Consider the following 13979-nt stretch of genomic DNA (forward strand, 5'->3'; position numbering starts at 1 on the left):
TTTGAGATGTACATCAACCTAACATTATATATCGTGTGTGCCCATTGTAAGTATAGTCTATAGTCATCGTATATGATCATAACTCATCAAGCTTAACTAAAAGTCTCAATCATGCTACTACATACGTACTTATTGCACTGCATGTTATTAATAGAACGTTAATCCAATTTTATTTTCCGTTTGGCAAAAGCTATGCATATCATGTGGAACCCGGGGAAATGCAACATTCTATGAATATGTTTGACAGTAACTGGATTCGATGTGCCACGCTGCTTCTTGTTTCGTGGGAAAACTTAGCAGTTTGGTTCCTTGTTGACTTAGTAATATGGGTAGTAATACACAAATAAGAATCTTGTCATACTAAATCAGAAAGAATGTATTATCGACACTACTATCTCCGGTTGAGCTCATGATACATTTTTTTTATAAAAAAATACAAAATAAAAACAGTTCTCATATTAGCATCGGTAAACAGAAAGCAACGATGTGCTTTTCTAATCCGTCTACCACTTGGTATTTCTGCGCTTTTCATTGAAATAGGTTTATTGCCAACGCAATTTTTTACAAAATGTGCTCGGAATGGCTACTGAAGAAGAACAGTTGCTAACGCTAGTTCATCAACTTGTACTAATTTAAATCAAAGATTCACTTGGTTAGCAATGCAATACTTTTGTCTCTTTTACCAATACACTCTTCTTAAAACGTGTAGAACAAACTGAGTTAAAAGTGTTATACTGGTGGAGAACCAAAAGAAGGTAAATCATGGCTGTTTTATGCGCTCAGGCCATCACCAAGAAAAATTTCACGTTCCGAAACTCCGTCCGCATCCGCAACATATTAACGAAAGACCATATCTTCAACTGTTGCGAGAATTGATACATAGCTAAAATCACCCAGCACATAGATCAGTTAACACTTTTTCTGCATCCATGGGTTTTTTTTGCTATGAAAAATTATAAAAGTGATCCCAAAAAGAGAAGTGCTGTCGAAATGCACATGAATTTCCAGTACCTTGGCTTCTTGATCTGTATCTTGCTGGATCTGGTACGAGGTTACTCAACGTAGTTAATTTTTCTCTGATTCACAAAAAAAATACGTAAACGACATTCCCATGCGTTCCGCGTGAGTTAAATATCGTAAATGAGGCAATACACTTTACGAGTAGCTTCTCTCAATTATCCATTAATAATAACGCCAGCCACCGTGCGAATAGTGTGGTTGCATGCATGCTCACTATACGCATTTTCGTTCCAAAAGCCAGGCTATTACCATATACAAACATAGTTTTATCGATTTTCATGATGGGTGATATGTGTGAAAATCTCTGTCATGTTCTATGTCCGAGAATAATGCGTCAATGAGAGCTCGTATAAATACTCATTCTCTTTTGGGGGTTGTCACGACCGCATCATCATACAAGAGTAGAGTATAGCATTTCTGTTTTTACCAAAATGCTGTTTGATTTCAACAAAAGGTCGCAAGACTCGTCGGTCAGCAGTAGCAGTAACGAAGTCAAAGAAAAGAAAAACGAAATCGCTCAACACGAAGAGTACATCATTACTGCCAGCGGTTTTGACCGAGACGCGTTTGTTCCCCCAACAGACAAAGAACTTCGTCGGTTGATGTGGAAAATTGATCTCCGGATTATTCCGTATATCGCAATATTATACCTATGCTCGTTCTTGGATCGAGTCAATATTGGTACGTATTTCAATGAACAATTCAATTTTATAAGGGCTATAAAGAGAGAGTGATTGTAAACAAATGATACGTTTTATTACATAGGAAACGCAAAAGTGGCAGGCATGACAGAGGATATTGACATTTCAGAGGATCAGTACAACTGGGCACTGTCTGTGTTTTTTATCGGTTATGTAAGCATAAAGAGCTGCTGAGGAGCGAGTTACTTTGAAACCTACCGTCTCTAAATGCATCACATGATATGAAGGTCGTATTTGAAGTCCCAAGTAATTTAGCTCTCAAAGTGGTTGGACCGAGAATTTGGATTCCATCGGTAAGTCAGAAGTCTGAAAACCTTGATTTTTAACGAAAAGCTCTCGATACTAGGATAACTCTTTTTAACTCAAGTGTTCATCAATGTATCGTAGATCATGGTTGTGTGGGGCGGAATAATGGCCGCCATGGCTGCTGTTACTAACGGAGAGGGGCTGATGGCTTCGCGTTTTTTCTTGGGCGTCGCTGAAAGGTATGCCTCTTATCAAAATATTTATAATCATCGTTTCGCGAAGGATGTCTTGAAAACAAACCTAACATGAGCGTTTACTCAGTGGTTTATACCCAGGCGTGCTTTTTTATCTTTCCAAGTGGTATACAAAGAGACAGCAAGCCCTACGAATCGCCCTTTTCTATAGCAGCTCTACACTAGCCGGAGTAAGTTAATCGTTTAGAACAAACAATACATTGAATATGATCGCAAAAAGGTGACACAATTCTGACATCTATTACTTGCTATAGGCCTTTGGCGGTGTGCTGGTGAGTAACTGGAAATATAAGTCACCTAAGAGAAGAAATTATGAGACGGACTTACCAAAGAGTTACATAACCATAAATTATATGCTAGGCATATGCTATAACGTTCATGGATGGAATGCGCGGTATACGCGGATGGCAATGGATTTTCATCATTGAAGCGATACCAACTTTGCTTTTTGGTATACTGACATATTTTGTGCTTCCTGATTATCCTGAAAAAACGTCATGTAAGTATTTGTATCATCAAAAACTGCTTAAAACGTGTGCGACATGACTTTAAAAAAAAGGGTGTAAATATTGACCATTGCTTTGTTATATCCAGTTTTGAATGAAAGAGAGCGGGAAATTATTGTTAAAAGAATTACAGAAGATGCAGGGCCGGCTACTGAAACACATTTCTCTTGGAATCAAGTACTGCAGGCACTTTTGGACTGGAAGGTGTATGTGTACTCTTTATCGTACATTTGCGGATCAATTTGCGTTTACTCGCTTGCCATGTTTATGCCCAGCATTGTTCAAGGGATGGGTTATACCTCACGGCTAGGTAAAAGCAATTGCATACTACTGCCGTTGTTCTCTAATAAGCAGCAACTGTAAAAGATACACTTGGGTTCTGTATTTCCTATTCCCATGTACAATTATTAACTTCCGCTTTTGTTTGAATCTAATGCAGAGGCTCAATTAATGAGTGCCCCACCATACGTCTTCGGTATGTCCTGGTTTCAAACAGTGTTATCCTTCCCTTATCTCGACAATTATTAACAGTGCAGAATGCTTACTTTTTCTTATACGTAGCGTTTATCGCAACTATTTTGAATGGCTACAGGTACTATATCGGATTACTTTATGGCAATACGAGTACTTACGAATTTTATGATACACCATCATTTGCTAACGGGCTGTATTACAATACTAACAATAAAGTACGGATAAGTTTGGAGAGCGAGGATTCCATCTTGCTGGTGCTGGTTTTCTTGCATCCATGGGCTACGTTCTCCTAGTTACCCTACAAGACTACGGGTCAGTTGCCCTCTATATAGCAGCATGCATAACTACCACATTCGCATTTGCTACAAACCCCCCTATCGCGTCTTGGTTCTCGAATAACTTCGGTGGTGAGACAAAGCGCAGCGTTGCCATTGCAACTGTCTTGACTATCGGAAACAGTGGAGGAGCGGTAAGCGATATTTGGTGATGCATAGATTGATAATTCGGGCTGCTATTATTTACTAAACTTTATATTGTTGAATGTTCAGATTTCTGGTCATGTTTATCGTGCTGACGATGCACCACGCTATCTGCGTGGTCATAAAACATGCCTTGGACTCATGTTGGGTGGAATGACATTTGCTTTCCTCATGAAATTCTTGTTGTATCTAGAGAACAAGAGACGCGACAACATGACTCCCGAAGAACGCCGAATTGCTTGTGAGGCTGAAGAACTATGTGATAAGGTAATAAAACAACTTCGTTACTCGATATAAATTACATTCACTAACAATGTATGATATTCTCTTTTTAAATTATGACATACAGCACCCCGACTTCCGATATATTTTGTAAAACATACATTCTGTATATGTACATATATAAAAGATACTTCATATTGCTCATTTTTTTCTGTTACTGTTTACATCTAAAAATTCGAGAAAATGAACCACTTCAAAAAGTTTCAAGGAGCTACATAAACAGTATACGCTGCCCATCCAAAGTAATCTGCAATCATATAGACAAAATTATGCCGGGCCCGATTAAAACGCGATCCAAACATTATGAAAACGTACACACAATGTATCATTGTATCCAAAAAAAAAAACTCTACTATAAGAGATTACGGCAATAGATGGCCAATAGAAATGTGGTAGCTTAGCTCGCTCGCTTTGTAGTGTTAGTGATAATCTGATAATCGTCGGTATGGCCCGAGCTTAATTAGAAGGGCACAGCAAGTGTGCAGTTGGTTCTGAGAATATTCCTTACTCTTGGTTCCTATAAAAGATGAAGAAAACCTGCTTATTCCGGAGTTCCGAGTCAGTATGTACACAATACATGTTTCTTTCCATATGTCAAAGAATTCTTGGATTGATAAGTACGTATATGTACCTCCTCCACTTTGCTACGACGACGCTGCTGATAAGTAAAGAAAATACACTCAATGTAAACCGATAAACATATGTACAGTAGAGGTGATGTTAAGTTATAGTGCAGTACCTATGCAATACTAATTTTTTCTAAATCCTATGTACTTTTCGCACCATCTGTTGGCAACTTCCTGGTATATAGCAATAGTTTTATTTCTGTTATTATGTTTTTGCGCATACAATGGTTCTTACTTCGTGGGCTCTTTTTTGCGTGATAACACTAAAAAATTTACCACGCTGAATGCTTCCTGTATTTGTGCATCATGAATCATTAGCCTTACCAGAAGTTGATTTCGAAACGCGTCGCTCCAACATATTGTGTACAAGCGCGTGTAGACATTAAAGTTACATGTTGTAGGGTGAGAATCCCTGGATGACGTAGATCACACGACCACTCTGTACTCCTTAATCGTTTTCTTTTTATGTCGTGTTTATATAAAGCGGTTTTTTTTTGTGTAATAATCCTGGTGTGTGAATTCATCTATTAGTGTATGACTAAAAGCTCACTCACTGAGGAACGCTAATTCTGACGAAGTTTTGACCTGCTATCACATATTACGGCGAAGAGAACCTAAAAAGAAAGAAAACAAACTCGAACTTATGCTGTGCTAGCGAAATGAGAAACGCTTGTTTTATTCCCAAGGTCTGTACTAATATGGAAAGTCTTGCTGCTCCTATCAGAACGTAAGGAATCTAAGTAGGAAGAGAAGTGTTTCTTCTTCCCTTAAACACGCTTCACGTCTTTTGGTATAAATTTCTTGTACTCCACTTCATTTTTCTTGCATACTACGCGTCAGCAACACCAACAACAGCAGCGCACAATGTCTCGCGACATGGAAGACTTATCTACACCTGTATCGCATACGGATTTATCTGATCTGGAAAAAACAAATAAGGAAGGAATTCAAGTTGTTCACGATGAAAGATCAGTGTACGTTCCTCCTGATGACAAGGAAGTTCGGCGTTTAATGCGTAAACTGGATTTTCGCATTGTCCCTTTGGTCGCCTTGCTTTATTTATGCTCGTTCCTTGACCGCGTCAACATTGGACATGCCAAGCTTGGTGGTATTGTGGAAGATCTTGGTATCAGCGAAAACACATACAACTGGTCCTTGTCGATATTCTTCGTCGGTTATGTAAGTGAAATCATAAAGACGCAACATGTGTTATTTTCCTAAATCGTGCACTGCTGTATGTGCATGTCAATTATAAAACATAACATGTATTACATGAAACTGATCAATGTTATTGTGTCCTGCATAGGTTATTTTTGAAGTTCCATCCAACTTGTTTCTCAAATATATGGGTCCCCGCAAATGGATCGCACTTATTATGGTTGTTTGGGGTACAATCATGGCTGTAATGGCTACAGTTAAAAACGGCGACGGGTTGTTGGCGTCTCGTTTCTTTCTTGGTATTGCCGAGGTAATACCAACAGCAGTATGGCATACTGATACTGGTTTTTGTAAAAAGAAAAATGTTATGCTAATCACGTAATTCTAAAAATAACAGGCTGGTTTGTTTCCGGTATGTACTATATGCTGTTCCATCCATATCACTTTGCGATAAGAGGAAATATACACAAGCCTACTCAATTTCTGCAATTTTTCCATACAGGGTGTGATTTTCTTCCTTTCGGTATGGTACCCTCGTAGAACCCAAACGATCAGAATCGCTTTATTTTATGCAGCATCCACTGTGGCCGGTGTAAGCTCATAGTTATTGTTGAACATGAATATAGATTGTGTCATTGTTGTTCGATTCTTATTCGGCGAAATACTGGTAACTAACTTGTATTCTTTCCATTTCTCGTTTCAAGGCTTTTGGTGGTGTGTTGGCTTATGGAATTATGCATATGGACGGCATGCGAGGATTGGCAGGGTGGCAGTGGATTTTTATTATCGAAGCTTTGCCGACTCTTATTCTTGCCTTCGTTACGTTTTTTTACCTGCCCGATTATCCCGAAAATAGTCCGTGTAAGTTAAACAAAGAGTTGTTAATGACACGATAAACATACATATCATGCAAAACATGTAATGAAATAATCTATATGCGATGACGATATTTAGTCCTTAATAACCGTGAGCGCGAAATCGTGGTCAATCGTATCAAGGAGGATGCCGGTCCAGCTACAGAAACCCATTTCTCTTGGAAGCAATTCTTCGCAGCATTTCTTGATTTGAAGGTTTGGCTCATAAGTATCGTTTCTTTGTGCTCTTGCTGCCCGATGTATAGTTTGAGTCTGTTTATGCCGACGATCGTTCGAGATTTGGGATATACAAACTTAACAGCTCAAGCAATGAGCGCCATACCTTATATCTTTGGTAAGACGCTTTTAGAAGAACTTTTGTAATATTCTCTGTGAATGTTTTGCGGCATATAACATTTGTTCGTGTGCTAATTGTCTCTTTATCATAAAAATAGCGTGTATCGCCACGTTAACCTTTGCTATAAGCTCTGACAGACGTGCCGAGCGAGGGTTCCATTTGGCTGCGGTTGGTCTCGTTGGCATGGTGGGATACATACTCTTGATAACTCTAAAAGATCAACCTGCTGCTGGGCGTTTTGTTGCTGCGACGGTGGCGTCATGTGGCGCATTTCCTCTTATCCCTTTAATATCGGTTTGGAATGCGAACAATAATGGTGGACACACAAAGCGAGCGGTGGCTATTGCTATTGGGGCGGCGGTTGGAAATGCAGGAGGAATCATTTCAGGTACTGAGAACAATAAGAACGGTGACAATCTTGATGCGTCTTTATTTCTCACACCTTATGATACTTCGGATTCGCATCCCACGAATGTTATCCAGGCCAAATGTATAGAACAGATGACGCACCTCACTATATTCGAGGACATACCATTAGCTGCGCAATGATGGCCGCCAATTGGATAGTAGCACTCATCCTACGGATGTATCTTAGTTATGAGAATAAGAAGCGGGACAAGTTATCGCCCGAACAATATCGTATTGCATGTGAAGGCGAAGATCTGTGTGATAAGGTATCGTATATTAAGACGATCTATATAATTTTCTTATGTACACGAAGATTACTACTGTATTTTAACGCGGTCTCCTGTTGACGATGCTTGTATTTCTGGTATACGAAAAGCACCCGGATTTTAGATATATTCTTTGAAGCTTTCCTTGAACGCAACTGTGCTTGGGTCTACACATCAATATACTTAAAATAAAATAAACACAACATTCTATATACTGTATAGAAATTGACATGCATTTGAATAGACTGAGAAGCATGACTTCAATTTATGTTACCAGTGCTGCTACTGCGAACTCTTCTGATACCACTATCTATACGGAGCCGCATATAGTTGTCTTTGCATAATAAAGCTTTCCCCGAGTATCGTTGTGAACAATAGCACAACCAGCCAAATGGGGAAAGTTAGATTTATTTATACGTGAGCTAACGAAAAATAGGAGAGAAAGTAAAAACAGAGAGGGGAATATCAAACCACAAGTTCGATTAAGCAAGTACAACAGCATTCAGCATTAGACATATACAACCGAACAAAAAATGAATATAAAGAAGGGAAAGCACAGTTCATAGAGGAAGCCATCAACATGAGCCAAAAGTGTTTTCGCCGGAATAGCTAAGAAATGACGGTGGATCGTATTAGAATCTTTCCTTCCACATATACTTCTCTTATGCATACGCTCGGTCAATTCTCTCATAGTCATCTCATAATACTTACGTTATGTATAAAAATCCATCCTCATCCTTATGCTCGTCGTAAATTGCACTCATTAAGCCTGTAAAAAAGTATATTAACAAAAGAATTTAGACACGCCCCTCTTATTATTTAATGATCCGCCGACCTCAGATTATTTACCTGCTGTTGGTGGGAGAATCTCGTTGACAAAAATGAAGATAGCTTTCTCTGGGCTAAGTTTAATCCGCTTGCGTATGACATAAACGAACTGGCCAACAGTCAGGTCCGAAGGAACCAGGTACTTTTTCTTGTCAATGGTTGGAATGTCGCTTTTTTCCACCTTTTCGCAAATGACTGGAATTCGGTCAGGGTACTTTTGCCTAATGCGTTCGGCCTCGGCTTTGCGTTTCTCTTTTGAAAAAAAAAGTGTTGTCGATTAGTGCCAAGAACCCGATACTTCTCCTTTTACCTATATGAATTTCAATAATACAAGAATGCAACTCACCAAAAGGATGCTCGTCTTTAAATTTGGAGCGCATGGTGTCTATACCAAATTATTTGATGTCAGCATCACTCCAACAAAGTGTTTTGCAAAGTTGATTGATTTCTTTTTACTACTCTACCTTTTCAGTATTGAGTAGTAAGAAAGGAAAGCTCTGGCTGGCTGCGTAACAAGAGCTGCGTAAAAAATGAGATCACGCATGATTATGGGAATCAACCAATCACGTTGCGTCTGTGCTCAGCTATTAACGCCCACAGCATGGTCCTACTGTATGTTGCCAGTGTGTTACAAACTCGATTATCAAGGAACCGGACGATTTACTTAGACTCGATGGCCTATACAATACTATATATATATAAAAGAGCACAGTAAGAGCTATATTCACAAATATATCATGGGAACATTGATGGTGAATGATGATAAATATGATAGTATACAAGAATGGGTGATAAAATAATTTACATAGTGTATAAGGTATAAGAACATGCAATTGTTGTATAAGAAAAAATGGATGCTAATCAGCTTGTTGGTACAGAAAAAAGTGCTTACGTCCTATATAAACATGACTAGTAATAGTAACGCCAAAAGAATAGTGATTCTTATGACTGACATCAGCTACTATTTTTGTTTACGGACTAAGGGCTGTTTTTGGCTGTCAATAAAATTAACTATCATACCATGATGGAGTGTCGTTTTGGGAATACCCTGGGGCTATTTCATTCCTGGTTTCTGACTCTCGGATACGGCGGATCCACACGGTCGGAAACAGCAGCGCGATCAAGATCAGGCTAATCAAGCCTGCCATTCTGACCATAACAGCATGAATAATGTATCCGGTGAACACTAAGAAACTTAAACTGTTTCCAAACAGCAAAGAGACTACAAGAGATCCGATGGAAACAGAGGTTGCAAGGATAAGTACCATCGAAAAAGAGCCAGCAAACGGACGAATGTCTTGATAGTAGCCAATACCATACAATGATACCAAAAAGATAGAACAGTAAAGGATAGGCCCAACAACAGCGATAATGTAGTTGATTACGGTCGTCGCAGTGGCAAGTCTTGACACCCCAAAGATATGAAAGAGGGTAAAGATGATACTAAGGAAGATCATGATGATTGTCAAGCCGTTTATGAATCTGATTATCTTTGCTGATCCAACTTGATGTTTTGTTGGTCCTTGAAATCGTATTCTGGCCAAAGCCGCCGTTCGTGCGATGTGATGTAAAAGACACCATAACAGAGGTGCAAATATATTGCGAAAAAATAGTGATACTGCTTGTAATATCACAATACTTCTCTCTGCTGCGTTGCCGTAAAGCATAACAAACTCCAGGATCTGGTATACAAGCATAACAATGGCGGTAAGAACTGAAAACGTCCAGAGTGTACGGTACAGACTTTTAACCCGGAGGAAAAAGAGCGTTGATGCGCCTAGTGCAGCACAAGACAGTATAGTAGTAGTAATATTAAGGCCTACAAATGCCGGAGACACGCGTATCTTTAGATCCATTGTTGTTATTGAAGAGTAGGTATTAGGGGTGTTGGAGGAAAGAAGAAGAAAAGAGCTGCTCTGCGCACAAGGTCATCCACTTCTTTGCAGTACCTTTAGCACCGGATTTGGTGTATGTGTGTTTCGCTGAGCACACTTTAAATGGTATTTTTGAAGGGTGAGGCTGAGCAGCTTCATTAATCTTGAGCACTTCAGAACAGACTTCTAAAACTGTGGCGAAGCTTTTGCTTCGTTTATTTTCGAAGTAACATTTGTATTGACTTAAATTTCTAATCAGCCGTGTCCTAAAACATATACATAATGTAACTTGAACTGTTAGATCTCACAAAAGAAGTTGTAGCGGTAGCCCTATACTAGCAATCAAAAGCAGTCAAATATAACGATACAGTCACCGCCTGAAAAATAGAGATATGTACTAAACCTATTTTTGCGTACGTTTTTGTGCAACTGCTTGATGTGAGCAATGTAAATAGATTGGATGGATTCTTGAATGCGATCATCATCACAAAGTGGAGGATAGTAATAAAATCTAGAGATTAATGATGTTTTCGAAAAGATATCAATACCAGGTACATGCTTCTTAAAAATATATCATACAAGCTACTAGATATAAGCTTTTTCCTTTGTAAGATGTATCAAATCATAGGAATGATTTCGTGTGTGAGTATAAATTAGCTTCTATCCACGAAAAAACCGATGGGAAACCGTATACTTTAACCAGTAAAATGCTTATAATATTCCTGTAGTTCACTGCTATCCAGCGATTCCCGTATTCATTTTTGAGTCTTTTTAACTTCTTAGTGTAGTTGCTTCCTTGTGTACAGTAATACTATATGCTTGGCAAACGTTCGACCTACTATCCCTGACTATGTTCTTTCACTTTGAAGAAGAAGAAGCGTTTATATGTAGATAAATACGTCATTGAATAGAGGCGAGAACAAAGTAAGCAATAACAGATAAGGAAAACATCGCATCAGCATGCGTCGTGCAGCCATCCTTTATGTTAATCTCAATACTTTGTTGTTATCGCTCGTCATGCGATCAGAATACAGTAATGCATGACATTCGTGTCCGCCGATATGATAATCACGGGGCTGCTTACGCCGCTTTTCTGTGTTGCTAAATAAAATGACAAAGATCGATCGACTCACCACTATTGTATGCGTTTGCTTATCAAAGTGGCGTCATATCACTACTGCCTGTATACAGTGTTTATGTCAAGCCTCCAGAATGCGCAATTTAGTTTATATATACTTCAGTCGTCATCTATCATGGCATTGATCTTTGTTTATCCAACGCAGCTGACACATTGGCTTTTCTATCACCTGGAACGTGACGAAGTACTGTAGGATATATAACAGTTTATGACGCAGGTGCACATGCTCTCAAAACCAGAAAGACACATACAGCTCAAAGCATGGCATGCAAAACAGATTACTTGCTGCAATGTCATCGCAGAGAACTTGGTGGAAGGGTGGCGATAATGTAAAGAAGAACGCTTAGTTTTATCTCATGTAATCCGAGCAGAAGGAGGCATTCAATTTCCATTTTACGATACCCTTACACCGGGAATGCACGGCATGGGTATTATGCTGCTGTTATGCTACTACTTGGTTTATGATAGTAGTGCTTGCAGTGTACGGATACAGGAACTTGCGATATACATAGGTCAGACTACAGAAACAGATTGATACAAAAGCTGAATAAGGCGATGGGGTGGGAAGGGGTTAACTTTCTTGCTTTTTCACCACCCTTATACTTTGACCATTCTACATGATATAATAGAAGTAACGAAGCTAGTGGCGGTAATTAATATAACCAAAGAGCATGTTCATCTACCTTTCAAATTTAAATATACATATTCCTCTATTAACGATGCCAACGTGCGGCAAATTCCTCACTTTGGCACCACTTCCTGCATTGCAGATCAGGCGCTGAACCTCTCTCTTGGCCAGTTCTAAAGCATAACATGCCCTATAACGAAATGAAACGAATTTCCTACAGCTGCTTGCATATACGTCACCGACCTGATGTTTTTCCTAACTTAAAAGAAGAAGAAGAGCCTGCTTCCAATTCGATAAGATATCTCCAACAATAATTCATAGCGGTAATTTTTGCTTCTGAAAATCGAACAATGACCATGCTGTATAAAGCCGTGAAGTTGCTACTTTTTCACTTGTATCCGTCATGCTTCTACCCCAAGTATTAGAAAGTATCTTGCAGAAGCACTCGAGCTGCTTTTACCTATAACAGGAGCTCTACGCAACGATGACAGCACCGATCCACAGTGCCACTGATGAGACAAGTCGCCAAGGAGCTCCTTTTCTCTTCGAATGAAAAGACGTACTGTACACCGGGGAGCAAAAATCAAAAGACCTGCTGCCTCCATTTGGTCGGCTTTGGATCCAGAGGGTACAGTATGTTTGCAGTAAATGTAATTCAGGTAATGTCTATCTATGACTGCTACAGTACCCGCTCGTTAAACCGATCACCTCTGTTTTTCGAGAAAGTGATCGGTTTAACGAATGATCGGTTTAAAGATTGAGGGTCCGCCATGTGAGATATAGGACTCGCTGGAAGGACCATCTTATGATGTTACACTATTACATGTAATGTTTATATACATTTCAGGTTGGAATGCGAGTTGTTGAGGGGGAAGAAGAAGAAGAACAGGATGACATCAAATAGGCGATAGCGTAGATGAAACGAAAATACCAGCAATTGGTCGTCGATCTTCCTATCTGTTGAGCCATTGAGACTCTGAACATCTGTGAAGAGAAAATTCAGGTCTTTAAAATTGATGCAATCTCATATCACCAATTTCGCCAATCAAGCTATTAAGCTTAATAACTTAACCAAAAATAACCGATCAATCGTGGGACCAGTGATCGGTGATCGGTTTAGCGAACGTCCGATATTTTACTGCTTACCGAGCTGGTATATTGGGGAAGTGATCGGTTTAACGAAATATCGGTTTAAAGGTGATCGGTTTAACGAGCGGGTACTGTATATACTCAATTTTCTTTTAAAAAATTAGAAATTTAGTTCTTATTTTTGTGGAACCCTATCTATTGCCTGCTTTTTAAATTATATAACGCTTATCTACATGGTTTTCTATATCTTCTTAAAGTACGGGCAACGCTATTTCGAGACGATCCTGTTGATTTTATAACGATTTTACGCGACTGGCTTCGTGTCCCTCACAGTTCTTCCCACAGGTTCAAGATACCCCGACTTTTCCTAGTCATTCTGCGGCCAGTGCAACTCCGGTATGTAGCTGCAACAATTAATTCCCGCAGGACGACTTAATGTGCGCACAGATCGCAAATTATCTCAAGCGCGTTTAACTTAGTTAAGGTTGGATCTTTCGCCTCGGTCTGACGACCAGTGGACGAGCGATGCTGTTGCTTCTCTATTTCTTGGTGCGGTCACCCGTGCTCGAGAAAACAGTAGTACGCCAAGAGGACTAGGACATTCCAATCCAAAGTCACAGTCTAAAAACATAAACGTGGTGGGTGATTGTCGTACTTGGTTAATTTGAAGATTAATGCGCACTGTGCGACTCCACTGTTACGCGAGCGGATTTACTCTCTTTGACGCTTGAATCAGCAAGACGGATCCTCTTGTCGTTCAAATGATCACTTTTACCAGTTTTCGCCACAA

The 13979-nt window shown here is 39.4% G+C and overlaps 4 protein-coding genes across 4 annotated transcripts; 2 read left to right on the forward strand and 2 right to left on the reverse strand.

The window, feature by feature from the left end:
• Positions 1–1451: 1451 nt before the first annotated feature.
• On the forward strand, positions 1452–4056 carry BDB00DRAFT_790109 (major facilitator superfamily domain-containing protein; the record flags this gene model as incomplete). Its single annotated transcript, XM_053120925.1, has 12 exons — positions 1452–1701; positions 1786–1874; positions 1949–2014; positions 2109–2206; positions 2373–2391; positions 2476–2493; positions 2582–2720; positions 2816–3037; positions 3289–3319; positions 3418–3670; positions 3750–3947; positions 4030–4056. The coding sequence occupies 12 exons, from the start codon at positions 1452–1454 to the stop codon at positions 4054–4056; spliced, it is 1410 nt and encodes a 469-aa protein (XP_052976987.1).
• Positions 4057–5918: 1862 nt separating this feature from the next.
• On the forward strand, positions 5919–7713 carry BDB00DRAFT_768332 (major facilitator superfamily domain-containing protein; the record flags this gene model as incomplete). The annotated part of the gene is made up of 7 exons (XM_053119731.1): positions 5919–6056; positions 6144–6158; positions 6249–6338; positions 6451–6607; positions 6701–6955; positions 7056–7346; positions 7442–7713. Coding segments are annotated over 7 exons (1218 nt in total), but the record flags the coding sequence as incomplete, so codon positions are not given.
• Positions 7714–8207: 494 nt separating this feature from the next.
• On the reverse strand, positions 8208–8840 carry BDB00DRAFT_884070 (putative autophagic death protein Aut7/IDI-7; the record flags this gene model as incomplete). Its single annotated transcript, XM_053128296.1, has 4 exons — positions 8208–8241; positions 8344–8401; positions 8482–8712; positions 8807–8840. 4 exons carry the CDS (start codon positions 8838–8840, stop codon positions 8208–8210), a joined length of 357 nt encoding a protein of 118 aa, XP_052976989.1.
• Positions 8841–9438: 598 nt separating this feature from the next.
• Positions 9439–9738, reverse strand: BDB00DRAFT_836500 (uncharacterized protein; the record flags this gene model as incomplete). The annotated part of the gene is made up of 1 exon (XM_053124486.1): positions 9439–9738. A coding segment is annotated over exon 1 (257 nt), but the record flags the coding sequence as incomplete, so codon positions are not given.
• Positions 9739–13979: the final 4241 nt, after the last annotated feature.

Source organism: Zychaea mexicana, assembly GCF_025766255.1.
Source record: "Zychaea mexicana strain RSA 1403 chromosome Unknown BDB00scaffold_67, whole genome shotgun sequence".
Lineage (NCBI taxonomy): Eukaryota > Fungi > Mucoromycota > Mucoromycetes > Mucorales > Lichtheimiaceae > Zychaea > Zychaea mexicana.